The sequence below is a fragment of the Tachypleus tridentatus genome, chromosome 1 (genome assembly GCF_004210375.1).
Source record: "Tachypleus tridentatus isolate NWPU-2018 chromosome 1, ASM421037v1, whole genome shotgun sequence".
Taxonomy (NCBI): Eukaryota; Metazoa; Arthropoda; class Merostomata; order Xiphosura; family Limulidae; genus Tachypleus; species Tachypleus tridentatus.
Window position 1 is genome coordinate 111,837,078 of NC_134825.1, and position 15,892 is coordinate 111,852,969.

At 27.0% G+C, this 15,892-nt stretch overlaps 1 protein-coding gene across 1 annotated transcript; it reads right to left on the reverse strand.

Annotated features, from left to right (window-relative positions):
- Positions 1 to 12,926: 12,926 nt before the first annotated feature.
- On the reverse strand, positions 12,927 to 15,206 carry LOC143232892 (uncharacterized). The gene is made up of 2 exons (XM_076468917.1): positions 15,115 to 15,206; positions 12,927 to 13,685 (listed from the first exon to the last, which is right to left on the reverse strand). The coding sequence occupies exons 1-2, from the start codon at positions 15,133 to 15,135 to the stop codon at positions 12,927 to 12,929; spliced, it is 780 nt and encodes a 259-aa protein (XP_076325032.1). The 5' UTR covers positions 15,136 to 15,206.
- Positions 15,207 to 15,892: the final 686 nt, after the last annotated feature.

Here is a 15,892-nt window from a genome sequence, read left to right on the forward strand (position 1 = left end):
TTCTTTCTTTATTTTATTATATATATGATGTAGATACAATCGGATGTTTCTTCTTTATTTTATTATTATATATGATGTAGATACAATCGGATGTTCCTTCTTTATTTTATTATTATATATGATGTAAATACAATCGGATATATGTTACCTTCTTTATTTTATTATTTATATATGATGTAGATACAATCGGATGTTCCTTCTTTATTTTATTATTATATATGATGTAAATACAATCGGATGTTCCTTCTTTATTTTATTATTATATATGATGTAGATACAATCGGATGTTCCTTCTTTATTTTATTATTATATATGATGTAGATACAATCGGATGTTCCTTCTTTATTTTATTATTATATATGATGTAAATACAATCGGATGTTCCTTCTTTATTTTATTATTATATATGATGTAGATACAATCGGATGTTCCTTCTTTATTTTATTATTATATATGATGTAGATACAATCGGATGTTCCTTCTTTATTTTATTATTATATATGATGTAGATACAATCGGATGTTTCTTCTTTATTTTATTATTATATATGATGTAGATACAATCGGATGTTTCTTCTTTATTTTATTATTATATATGATGTAGATACAATCGGAATCGGATGATGTAGATACAATCGGATGTTCCTTTTTATTTTATTATTATATATGATGTAGATACAATCGGATGTTCCTTCTTTATTTTATTATTATATATGATGTAGATACAATCGGATGTTCCTTCTTTATTTTATTATTATATATGATGTAGATACAATCGGATGTTCCTTCTTTATTTTATTATTATATATGATGTAGATACAATCGGATGTTCCTTCTTTATTTTATTATTATATATGATGTAAATACAATCGGATGTTCCTTCTTTATTTTATTATTATATATGATGTAGATACAATCGGATGTTCCTTCTTTATTTTATTATTATATATGATGTAGATACAATCGGATGTTCCTTCTTTATTTTATTATTATATATGATGTAGATACAATCGGATGTTCCTTCTTTATTTTATTATTATATATGATGTAGATACAATCGGATGTTCCTTCTTTATTTTATTATTATATATGATGTAGATACAATCGGATGTTCCTTCTTTATTTTATTATTATATATGATGTAGATACAATCGGATGTTTCTTCTTTATTTTATTATTATATATGATGTAGATACAATCGGATGTTCCTTCTTTATTTTATTATTATATATGATGTAGATACAATCGGATGTTCCTTCTTTATTTTATTATTATATATGATGTAGATACAATCGGATGTTCCTTCTTTATTTTATTATTATATATGATGTAGATACAATCGGATGTTCTTCTTTTTTTATTATTATATATGATGTAGATACAATCGGATGTTTCTTCTTTATTTTATTATTATATATGATGTAAATATAATCGGATGTTCCTTCTTTATTTTATTATTATATATGATATATGATACAATCGGATGTTCCTTCTTTATTTTATTATTATATATGATGTAGATACAATCGGATGTTCCTTCTTTATTTTATTATTATATATGATGTAAATACAATCGGATGTTCCTTCTTTATTTTATTATTATATATGATGTAAATACAATCGGATGTTCCTTCTTTATTTTATTATTATATATGATGTAAATACAATCGGATGTTCCTTCTTTATTTTATTATTATATATGATGTAGATACAATCGGATGTTCCTTCTTTATTTTATTATTATATATGATGTAGATACAATCGGATGTTCCTTCTTTATTTTATTATTATATATATGTAGATACAATCGGATGTTTCTTCTTTATTTTATTATTATATATGATGTAGATACAATCGGATGTTTCTTCTTTATTTTATTATTATATATGATGTAGATACAATCGGATGTTCCTTCTTTATTTTATTATTATATATGATGTAAATACAATCGGATGTTCCTTCTTTATTTTATTATTATATATGATGTAGATACAATCGGATGTTCCTTCTTTATTTTATTATTATATATGATGTAAATACAATCGGATGTTCCTTCTTTATTTTATTATTATATATGATGTAGATACAATCGGATGTTCCTTCTTTATTTTATTATTATATATGATGTAGATACAATCGGATGTTCCTTCTTTATTTTATTATTATATATGATGTAGATACAATCGGATGTTCCTTCTTTATTTTATTATTATATATGATGTATACAATACAATGATGGATACAATCGGATGTTCTTTCTTTTTATTATTTATATATGATGTAGATACAATCGGATGTTCCTTCTTTATTTTATTATTATATATGATGTAAATACAATCGGATGTTCCTTCTTTATTTTATTATTATATATGATGTAAATACAATCGGATGTTCCTTCTTTATTTTATTATTATATATGATGTAGATACAATCGGATGTTCCTTCTTTATTTTATTATTATATATGATGTAGATACAATCGGATGTTCCTTCTTTATTTTATTATTATATATGATGTAGATACAATCGGATGTTCCTTCTTTATTTTATTATTATATATGATGTAGATACAATCGGATGTTTCTTCTTTATTTTATTATTATATATGATGTAGATACAATCGGATGTTCCTTCTTTATTTTATTATTATATATGATGTAGATACAATCGGATGTTCCTTCTTTATTTTATTATTATATATGATGTAGATACAATCGGATGTTCCTTCTTTATTTTATTATTATATATGATGTAAATACAATATGATGTTCCTTCTTTATTTTATTATTATATATGATGTAGATATAATCGGATGTTCCTTCTTTATTTTATTATTATGTATGATGCAGATACAATCGGATGTTCCTTCTTTATTTTATTATTATATATGATGTAGATACAATCGGATGTTCCTTCTTTATTTTATTATTATATATGATGTAGATACAATCGGATGTTTCTTCTTTATTTTATTATTATATATGATGTAGATACAATCGGATGTTTCTTCTTTATTTTATTATTATATATGATGTAGATACAATCGGATGTTTCTTCTTTATTTTATTATTATATATGATGTAGATACAATCGGATGTTTCTTCTTTATTTTATTATTATATATGATGTAGATACAATCGGATGTTCCTTCTTTATTTTATTATTATATATGATGTAGATACAATCGGATGTTCCTTCTTTATTTTATTATTATATATGATGTAGATACAATCGGATGTTCCTTCTTTATTTTATTATTATATATGATGTAGATACAATCGGATGTTCCTTCTTTATTTTATTATTATATATGATGTAGATACAATCGGATGTTCCTTCTTTATTTTATTATTATATATGATGTAGATACAATCGGATGTTTCTTCTTTATTTTATTATTATATATGATGTAGATACAATCGGATGTTCCTTCTTTATTTTATTATTATATATGATGATGTTCCTTCTTTATTTTATTATTATATATGATGTAGATACAATCGGATGTTTCTTCTTTATTTTATTATTATATATGATGTAGATACAATCGGATGTTTCTTCTTTATTTTATTATTATATATGATGTAGATACAATCGGATGTTCCTTCGGATGTTCCTTCTTTATTTTATTATTATATATGATGTAGATACAATCGGATGTTCCTTCTTTATTTTATTATTATATATGATGTAGATACAATCGGATGTTCCTTCTTTATTTTATAATTATATATGATGTAGATAGAATAGGATGTTCCTTCTTTATTTTATTATTATATATGATGTAGATACAATCGGATGTTTTCTTTATTTTATTATTATATATGATGTAGATACAATCGGATGTTCCTTCTTTATTTTATTATTATATATGATGTAGATACAATCGGATGTTCCTTCTTTATTTTATTATTATATATGATGTAAATACAATCGGATGTTCCTTCTTTATTTTATTATTATATATGATGTAGATACAATCGGATGTTCCTTCTTTATTTTATTATTATATATGATGTAGATACAATCGGATGTTTCTTCTTTATTTTATTATTATATATGATGTAGATACAATCGGATGTTCCTTCTTTATTTTATTATTATATATGATGTAGATACAATCGGATGTTCCTTCTTTATTTTATTATTATATATGATGTAGATACAATCGGATGTTCCTTCTTTATTTTATTATTATATATATGTGATACAATGTATGTTCCTTCTTTATATTATTATATATGATGTAAATACAATCGGATGTTCCTTCTTTATTTTATTATTATATATGATGTAGATACAATCGGATGTTCCTTCTTTATTTTATTATTATATATGATGTAAATACAATCGGATGTTCCCTCTTTATTTTATTATTATATATGATGTAAATACAATCGGATGTTCTTCTTTATTTTATTATTATATATGATGTAGATACAATCGGATGTTCCTTCTTTATTTTATTATTATATATGATGTAGATACAATCGGATGTTCCTTCTTTATTTTATTATTATATATGATGTAGATACAATTGGATGTTTCTTCTTTATTTTATTATTATATATGATGTAGATACAATCGGATGTTCCTTCTTTATTTTATTATTATATATGATGTAGATACAATCGGATGTTCCTTCTTTATTTTATTATTATATATGATGTAAATACAATCGGATGTTCCTTCTTTATTTTATTATTATATATGATGTAGATACAATCGGATGTTCCTTCTTTATTTTATTATTATATATGATGTAGATACAATCGGATGTTCCTTCTTTATTTTATTATTATATATGATGTAGATACAATCGGATGTTCCTTCTTTATTTTATTATTATATATGATGTAAATACAATCGGATGTTCCTTCTTTATTTTATTATTATATATGATGTAGATACAATCGGATGTTCCTTCTTTATTTTATTATTATATATGATGTAGATACAATCGGATGTTTCTTCTTTATTTTATTATTATATATGATGTAGATACAATCGGATGTTCCTTCTTTATTTTATTATTATATATGATGTAAATACAATCGGATGTTCCTTCTTTATTTTATTATTATATATGATGTAGATACAATCGGATGTTCCTTCTTTATTTTATTATTATATATGATGTAGATACAATCGGATGTTTCTTCTTTATTTTATTATTATATATGATGTAGATACAATCGGATGTTCCTTCTTTATTTTATTATTATATATGATGTAGATACAATCGGATGTTCCTTCTTTATTTTATTATTATATATGATGTAGATACAATCGGATGTTCCTTCTTTATTTTATTATTATATATGATGTAGATACAATCGGATGTTCCTTCTTTATTTTATTATTATATATGATGTAGATACAATCGGATGTTCCTTCTTTATTTTATTATTATATATGATGTAAATACAATCGGATGTTCCTTCTTTATTTTATTATTATATATGATGTAAATACAATCGGATGTTCCTTCTTTATTTTATTATTATATATGATGTAGATACAATCGGATGTTCCTTCTTTATTTTATTATTATATATGATGTAGATACAATCGGATGTTTCTTCTTTATTTTATTATTATATATGATGTAGATACAATCGGATGTTCCTTCTTTATTTTATTATTATATATGATGTAGATACAATCGGATGTTCCTTCTTTATTTTATTATTATATATGATGTAGATACAATCGGATGTTCCTTCTTTATTTTATTATTATATATGATGTAAATACAATCGGATGTTCCTTCTTTATTTTATTATTATATATGATGTAAATACAATCGGATGTTCCTTCTTTATTTTATTATTATATATGATGTAAATACAATCGGATGTTTCTTCTTTATTTTATTATTATATATGATGTAGATACAATCGGATGTTCCTTCTTTATTTTATTATTATATATGATGTAAATACAATCGGATGTTCCTTCTTTATTTTATTATTATATATGATGTAGATACAATCGGATGTTCCTTCTTTATTTTATTATTATATATGATGTAGATACAATCGGATGTTTCTTCTTTATTTTATTATTATATATGATGTAGATACAATCGGATGTTCCTTCTTTATTTTATTATTATATATGATGTAGATACAATCGGATGTTCCTTCTTTATTTTATTATTATATATGATGTAGATACAATCGGATGTTTCTTCTTTTTTTTATTATTATATGTGATGTAGATACAATCGGATGTTCCTTCTTTATTAAATTATTATTATATATGATGTAGATACAATCGGATGTTCCTTCTTTATTTTATTATTATATATGATGTAGATACAATCGGATGTTCCTTCTTTATTTTATTATTATATATGATGTAGATACAATCGGATGTTTCTTCTTTATTTTATTATTATATATGATGTAGATACAATCGGATGTTCCTTCTTTATTTTATTATTATATATGATGTAGATACAATCGGATGTTCCTTCTTTTTTTATTATTATATATGATGTAGATACAATCGGATGTTCCTTCTTTATTTTATTATTATATATGATGTAGATACAATCGGATGTTCCTTCTTTATTTTATTATTATATATGATGTAGATACAATCGGATGTTCCTTCTTTATTTTATTATTATATATGATGTAGATACAATCGGATGTTCCTTCTTTATTTTATTATTATATATGATGTAAATACAATCGGATGTTCCTTCTTTATTTTATTATTATATATGATGTAGATACAATCGGATGTTCCTTCTTTATTTTATTATTATATATGATGTAGATACAATCGGATGTTCCTTCTTTATTTTATTATTATATATGATGTAGATACAATCGGATGTTCCTTCTTTATTTTATTATTATATATGATGTAGATACAATCGGATGTTCCTTCTTTATTTTATTATTATATATGATGTAGATACAATCGGATGTTCCTTCTTTATTTTATTATTATATATGATGTAGATACAATCGGATGTTCCTTCTTTATTTTATTATTATATATGATGTAAATACAATCGGATGTTTCTTCTTTATTTTATTATTATATATGATGTAAATACAATCGGATGTTCCTTCTTTATTTTATTATTATATATGATGTAGATACAATCGGATGTTCCTTCTTTATTTTATTATTATATATGATGTAGATACAATCGGATGTTCCTTCTTTATTTTATTATTATATATGATGTAGATACAATCGGATGTTCCTTCTTTATTTTATTATTATATATGATGTAGATACAATCGGATGTTTCTTCTTTATTTTATTATTATATATGATGTAGATACAATCGGATGTTCCTTCTTTATTTTATTATTATATATGATGTAGATACAATCGGATGTTCCTTCTTTATTTTATTATTATATATGATGTAGATACAATCGGATGTTCCTTCTTTATTTTATTATTATATATGATGTAAATACAATCGGATGTTCCTTCTTTATTTTATTATTATATATGATGTAAATACAATCGGATGTTCCTTCTTTATTTTATTATTATATATGATGTAGATACAATCGGATGTTCCTTCTTTATTTTATTATTATATATGATGTAGATACAATCGGATGTTCCTTCTTTATTTTATTATTATATATGATGTAAATACAATCGGATGTTCCTTCTTTATTTTATTATTATATATGATGTAGATACAATCGGATGTTCCTTCTTTATTTTATTATTATATATGATGTAGATACAATCGGATGTTCCTTCTTTATTTTATTATTATATATGATGTAAATACAATCGGATGTTTCTTCTTTATTTTATTATTATATATGATGTAGATACAATCGGATGTTTCTTCTTTATTTTATTATTATATATGATGTAGATACAATCGGATGTTCCTTCTTTATTTTATTATTATATATGATGTAGATACAATCGGATGTTCCTTCTTTATTTTATTATTATATATGATGTAGATACAATCGGATGTTTCTTCTTTATTTTATTATTATATATGATGTAGATACAATCGGATGTTCCTTCTTTATTTTATTATTATATATGATGTAAATACAATCGGATGTTCCTTCTTTATTTTATTATTATATATGATGTAGATACAATCGGATGTTCCTTCTTTATTTTATTATTATATATGATGTAAATACAATCGGATGTTCCTTCTTTATTTTATTATTATATATGATGTAGATACAATCGGATGTTCCTTTTTATTTTATTATTATATATGATGTAGATACAATCGGATGTTCCTTCTTTATTTTATTATTATATATGATGTAGATACAATCGGATGTTCCTTCTTTATTTTATTATTATATATGATGTAGATACAATCGGATGTTTCTTCTTTATTTTATTATTATATATGATGTAAATACAATCGGATGTTCCTTCTTTATTTTATTATTATATATGATGTAGATACAATCGGATGTTCCTTCTTTATTTTATTATTATATATGATGTAGATACAATCGGATGTTCCTTCTTTATTTTATTATTATATATGATGTAGATACAATCGGATGTTCCTTCTTTATTTTATTATTATATATGATGTAAATACAATCGGATGTTTCTTCTTTATTTTATTATTATATATGATGTAGATACAATCGGATGTTCCTTCTTTATTTTTTATTATTATATATGATGTAGATACAATCGGATGTTTCTTCTTTATTTTATTATTATATATGATGTAGATACAATCGGATGTTCCTTCTTTATTTTATTATTATATATGATGTAGATACAATCGGATGTTTCTTCTTTATTTTATTATTATATATGATGTAAATACAATCGGATGTTTCTTCTTTATTTTATTATTATATATGATGTAGATACAATCGGATGTTCCTTCTTTATTTTATTATTATATATGATGTAGATACAATCGGATGTTCCTTCTTTATTTTTATTATTATATATGATGTATGATACAATCGGATGTTTCTTCTTTATTTTATTATTATATATGATGTAGATACAATCGGATGTTCCTTCTTTATTTTATTATTATATATGATGTAAATACAATCGGATGTTCCTTCTTTATTTTATTATTATATATGATGTAGATACAATCGGATGTTCCTTCTTTATTTTATTATTATATATGATGTAAATACAATCGGATGTTTCTTCTTTATTTTATTATTATATATGATGTAGATACAATCGGATGTTCCTTCTTTATTTTATTATTATATATGATGTAGATACAATCGGATGTTCCTTCTTTATTTTATTATTATATATGATGTAGATACAATCGGATGTTCCTTCTTTATTTTATTATTATATATGATGTAGATACAATCGGATGTTCCTTCTTTATTTTATTATTATATATGATGTAGATACAATCGGATGTTCCTTCTTTATTTTATTATTATATATGATGTAGATACAATCGGATGTTCCTTCTTTATTTTATTATTATATATGATGTAAATACAATCGGATGTTCCTTCTTTATTTTATTATTATATATGATGTAGATACAATCGGATGTTCCTTCTTTATTTTATTATTATATATGATGTAGATACAATCGGATGTTCCTTCTTTATTTTATTATTATATATGAGGTAGATAAATCAGAGGATTCTTCTTTATTATATTATTATATATGATATAGATACAATCTGATGTTCCTTTTTTTTATTTTATTATTATATATGATGTAGATACAATCGGATGTTCCTTCTTTATTTTTTTAATATATATGATTTAAATACAATCGTCTGTTCCCTCTTTATTTTATTATTATATATGATGTAGATACAATCGGATGTTCCTTCTTTATTTTATTATTATATATGATGTAGATACAATCGGATGTTCCTTCTTTATTTTATTATTATATATGATGTAGATACAATCGGATGTTCCTTCTTTATTTTATTATTATATATGATGTAAATACAATCGGATGTTCCTTCTTTATTTTATTATTATATATGATGTAAATACAATCGGATGTTCCTTCTTTATTTTATTATTATATATGATGGAAATACAATCGGATGTTCCTTATTTATTTTATTATTATATATGATGTGATGTAGATACAATATGATGTTCCTTCTTTATTTTATTATTATATATGATGTAGATACAATCGGATGTTCCTTCTTTATTTTTTTAATATATATGATTTAAATACAATCGTCTGTTCCCTCTTTATTTTATTATTATATATGACGTAGATACAAACGGATCTTTCTTCTTTATTTTATTATTATATATGATGTAAATACAATTGGATGTTTCTTCTTTATTTTATTATTATATATGATGTAGATAAATCGGATGTTTCTTCTTTATTTTACTATTATATATGATGTAGATAGAATTTTAAGTTTCTCCTTTATTTTATTATTACATGTGATGTAGATAAAATTGGATGTTTCTTCTTTATTTTATTATTATATATGATGTAAATGGAATGGGATGTTTCTTCTTTATTTTGTTATTATATATGATGTAGATACAATCGGATGTTCCTTCTTTATTTTATTATTATATATGATGTAGATACAATCGGATGTTCCTTCTTTAAACCTGCAAGAGTTGGAGGTCTTCTGTAAAGAAGAATGGAAGAAAATACCCGTCGTAGTGTCAAACGATCATGGAGGGCTATGAGGAGGGATTGCGCCAAGTAATTCACCTGAAAGCCTACACAACTGGCCATTAAAGTAGACACACGAACACTTTCTGCTCCTCCTATGTTTGGTTATTTGTTTATAAACAGTTTATTTTTCGCTTAATTTTCATAAAAATTTGTGTAAATGTGTGTTAGTATAATATTTATAATGTACCTTACTTTCATTATCATAATCGAGATACGTTTTAAGTTATGAGGAAAGAACTACTCACGACGCAGGGGTACGAACACTTTCTGTGGTAACTGTATATAACCTGATGTTTCTAATGTACTTTACTATTAAATCTGGTTTATATAGAACCCTATGTTCCTTGTTTCTTTTATTATTGGTTTTGCTATTCGTAGGGAACACACTATCTTGAGGTTGTTTTTTCTTAAGTATAAAATTTTCTGAATGAAAGGATTAGCGGTAGATGGATTGAATCATCGGTTTTTGGTTTTCTGAAGACAGAAGAAGTAATGTAGTTAGGGATGAATTCAGGTGTCAGTGAACAACTAACGTTGTACTTTGTGTGAAGATCGTTGTCTGATTGAACTATAAAGGTCTTGTAATGATGCCTGAACGCCACGTGATCTATAATGTATTCCACCATATTGGATGTCAGATGCTTACATTCATCTCAGGTGAGAAATTACATTTTTTTACTTCTGATAGCGTGTTATCTGACACTATAAATTTTTTCAGTGACGTACCCAAGAAAGAGATGTCCAAAAACTGGATAGCCGTAGAGTTTCAAATCAGTATTTTCCCAAAGGCGGTGTTAACGTGTTAAGTTTTAACGAATCTTATGTTGCTGTTGATTGGTAAAAGATGGCGCCTTTGAAAGAAATGAGAAGTTTTGTGACGTGACAAGGGGGATCACACGAGCGTTATCGCCAGGAGAAACTGTACTTTCAACAACCGGGTTAGACCTTAATCAGATTACAACAGGATATGACGTAGTAATTATGCGTATCAGAATAGTTTTATTTTCTGCGCATGTTGGCTATAAGTACAGCTTTGGAATGAATTTCGTCAAGGGTTCTTAAAATAGAAATCTGATTCATGAACCCGCACAACTAACAATTGTCTAATTTTGATCACCTCTCCTTAAAACAACAACAACAACAAAAAACGCACACGCGCACAACAACACACAAGTCTTGTTAGGACCCTGAGGAGTCTCAACCCCATAATTTGAAAACATCTGAATTACACATAATTTGAAAACATCTGAATTATACATTCAACTGAGGTTGTGGGTTATATTTATTGTGAAAATGAAACGTACAATTAACCTGAAATTGTAAGAAATATTGCGATTATTGTTATATGCATTTGAGGCCTTTATGAATATTGAATGAGACATAAATCAGAAAATACATGTAGAAACAAAGCATTTGATGATTGTTGCACAAACATTTATTGAACATTTGTCAATTTTATTATTATTTGATAATGAAATAATGTTCAGGTAAATTCAGTTATCGTTGTTCTAAGCCGAGAGAAAAACAGAAAGATTTGAGGTTGGCTAGTTCTTATTTTAGACTGGATTTTGACTTGTTAAGGGAAAGAATGTTTATAAAGGTTGCTCCATAAACTGGTAAGTTTGATTTGTTTCTTTCTTTCAAATCTTCACAGAGGTCGTCAGTGTCCTCAATCCCTAATTTTGGATTGATGGAATCGATCGAAAGACCGCAACCATGATTGGATTTCACCATGTTTCTTATAATGTAGTCATGGCGACAAAGTGTAGGTCACAGTTTTACTACAATGGGACGCAGACCTTAAACCCTCTAATTCGGAAGTGAGCACGTTACCGTATTGGTTACATCCGGCTGGTCAATTCGATAGTTTTTAAGAAATTGAAATAGTTAAGGTTTAGTGAAAAGTAACAGTTTAATACTGAGACAGTGCATCTTCATCCCATAAATAATAATTAAAACACTATTTTGTTGTACAACTTTTCTTAGCCGTCACACAAATGTGGCCTACATACAACATAAATAAGAATGTTGTCCGGTTTAAACTAGCTGGCCGGAAGGGGTTTAAACTGACCCACATTTACGTAATAGAAGCTAATTTTTTTTTACGTTCGAGTTCTATTGGAATTAGATAAAAATTGAAAATGAATTTAAGCTATAAGATAAAAGCCAGAAATGAGTCAAAATACGACGTTTATCTGTTTGTTGTTGAACATGTAAAAACAAAACAAAACTGCAAATGTTCATAAAAGTGAATTTATTTAACTACAAATTTTCTCATAAACAGGTTTTAATTACTTTTATAAACAATATCTCTTTATATCGACCATAGTTACTGTAGCTACTGTATCCACCATGGTTACTGTATCTACCATAGTTACCATATCTATCGTAGTTACCGTATCCACCGTAATAACTGTGCCCACCATAGTTACCATATTCACCATAGTTACCGTATCCACCGTAGTTACCGTATTCTCCATAGTTACCGTATCCGCCGTTGTTACCATATTCACCATAGTTACCGTATCCACCATAGTTACCATATCTACCGTAGTTACCGTATCCTCCATAGTTACCATATCCACCGTAGTTACCGTATCCACCATAGTTACCATATCCACCATAGTTACCGTATCCACCATAGTTACCATATCCACCGTAGTTACCATATCCACCATAGTTACCGTATCCACCATAGTTACCATATCCACCATAGTTACCGTATCCACCAAAGTTACCATATACACCGAACTTAAGATCGTAGATATTAAAATCAGCAAGACGTCCGAATCGGTAGTTACCATAAAGCTGTCCGTAACCATAGTCACAACCATCATCGTCTCCTAGGATGGGATGGCTTAGTCCAGCGACATCATAATTATAGTTTGAGTAGCCGTATTTGTAGTGGTTATATCCGTAGCTGGGGTAACTGTAACCATAATCACCGTATCGAAAGCTGTTGTAGACAGGGATACCGTAGCCATGAGAAACTGCCTTGACAACCACCGCGCTCAGTAACGAAAGAGTCAATAGCTAGAAATAGGAAAAACAAACGTCCGTTTAAAGTTCGTGTTTTTAAGATTGTGAAAGTTGTACAAACAAAAACGTTAATGTGATCTGAAGTGTTTATTACTCAGATGTCATGCCGAGTTGTGAATCAAAAAGTCTATCGTTCGCGTCTCGTTACAGCAAAATTCTGTACCGGAGGTCCACTAGGTCCATGCGATGGGGTAATAAAATGTTCAGTTTTGCATTTTGCAATTTTCTTTTACCAATACTTCGCCCCCTGTTGATAGATCCGCACCAAATTTGGCATGAGGGTTTGCCGGGTTCGTGCAGATATACATGCAAATGTGCGGTTTCACGTTTTATGTTTTGCACTATTCTGGGCGGTTTTTAAATTACATATAAAGGAAGCAACTTCTCGTGACCTAATCTGACCTTCCTTTAATCGTGAACTCACATAAGTTATATATCTAGTTAAGTAATATTTTAACGTGTAGGACAACGTTAAAATATTACTTAACTAGATATATCTACGTGTATGGTAGATCAAGTGTAACTGATGCATTCTGACGGTTTCTGACGGTATAAAACGTGCGTGTCAACCAACACACGTCTCGTGTTAAATACACAATGGTATAATTGTCCACATATGGGATCAAGTTACTAAAACTATTGTACGATACGTTGTGATAAAAAGTCCCCGTGTCAGTATGTTGTATTATAATATAAATACAGTAATACCCAAATGAAATGACAGTGAGCATATATAACGTGGTGGGCAGAACGTCTTTAGTTCGTGATGACGAGAAAACCCACTTGTAGAGAAAAACATATATGTAAAAAAAAAACAGCCGTTTTTACATATATATTAGAGCATCTTTAGGAATGTGTATCCAGAGGCGGATATCACTAGAACAACTTTCTTTCTTTAGAGAGTAAAACTTTTTTATTATACGTGTTTGTATGGGGAGGGGTGATTCCTAGACACTAGTACCTCTGCTGTAGATTGCTTGGAGGTAGAGGACCAGACTGAAAAGTTCTTGTGAAATGGGGTCCAAACAAAAGACCTGTCCCGGACTCGAAACTTTCTGGAGGCGTTGTTGTAAATACGATTAAAAGAGCGGTTACCTAAGGTACTTATTACTTGGGTTTACTTGTTTTAGCATACATTGTTTTTGTTAGTTATTTTTAATGGATTTTATAAATAAAACGAATATCACATTACCTAATACGATGAATTACGTGAAATAATGAACCGTATAAAACAAGACGGTCATTTGAGGCTTGAATCAAAGAACAGTTCAAAGTTCTCTGCGTAGTTCAAAGTTCCCTTCAGAGTTTAAAGTTCAAATCTCAGCAAAGTTTAAAGTTTAAAATTATATTTAGAGTTTACAGACTTGTGTGAAAGTAAAATAGTTTAGATATAAAGAGAGAAAAGATAAAACTGTGTACTTACATTTTTCACTCTATCCAGCATTATAAAGAATCAGCAGTGAACTAATCGACGTTTGGGAGGTCAGGTAACCATAGTGACAAGTTGAAGGCCTTTTATACCTGACGGACAAACTACTAGTTAGTTCTTTAACCGAAGCTTTTTTTGATACATGATGACAAAGCGAATATAATGTGTTATGTACTCTATTTGATCGAGTTAAATATTCATTGTGTAACGGAGTTGGACACTTATTAAACACTTACTGCCCCAATTTGCCACATCGATATGTTTTAAGCCTAAATCAGTGTTAATTAGTAACACCTTGGTTGGGATATAAAGGAAATGATACATATTAGGAGTAAGTATGCCGAAATAATTTGTTTTGAACAGTCCTGGTAATAAGTAGCAAGACGTAAGACTTTGTATTTTCAAACTGGTCAACATCTTATATTTAATATCGAAGCCGAAGTTCAAGAGAGGTCAAATTTAATCCACACATTGACCAACGCTATTATATCTGCTACTGTGTTTCAATTCAATGAGAAAACTGACCACTGGCCAGTGACACTTTTTCTTCGTTTCAACTTTTATTGTATAGGGTTTTTCTCGTAATGACTAGAAGGCACGTTCAATCCAACAGTGTGTTTGACCCTATGTGACACATAGATTAAACTGAAACCTAGGGTCAGCCAAAGTCATTCACTGCTTCTCTAAACTTAGTAATGAGATTGGTTCTCACGATTACGGAACTGACCGTGTTTAGTTAAGTATCGCTGCTTGAAGCCTTTGAGATTACGTC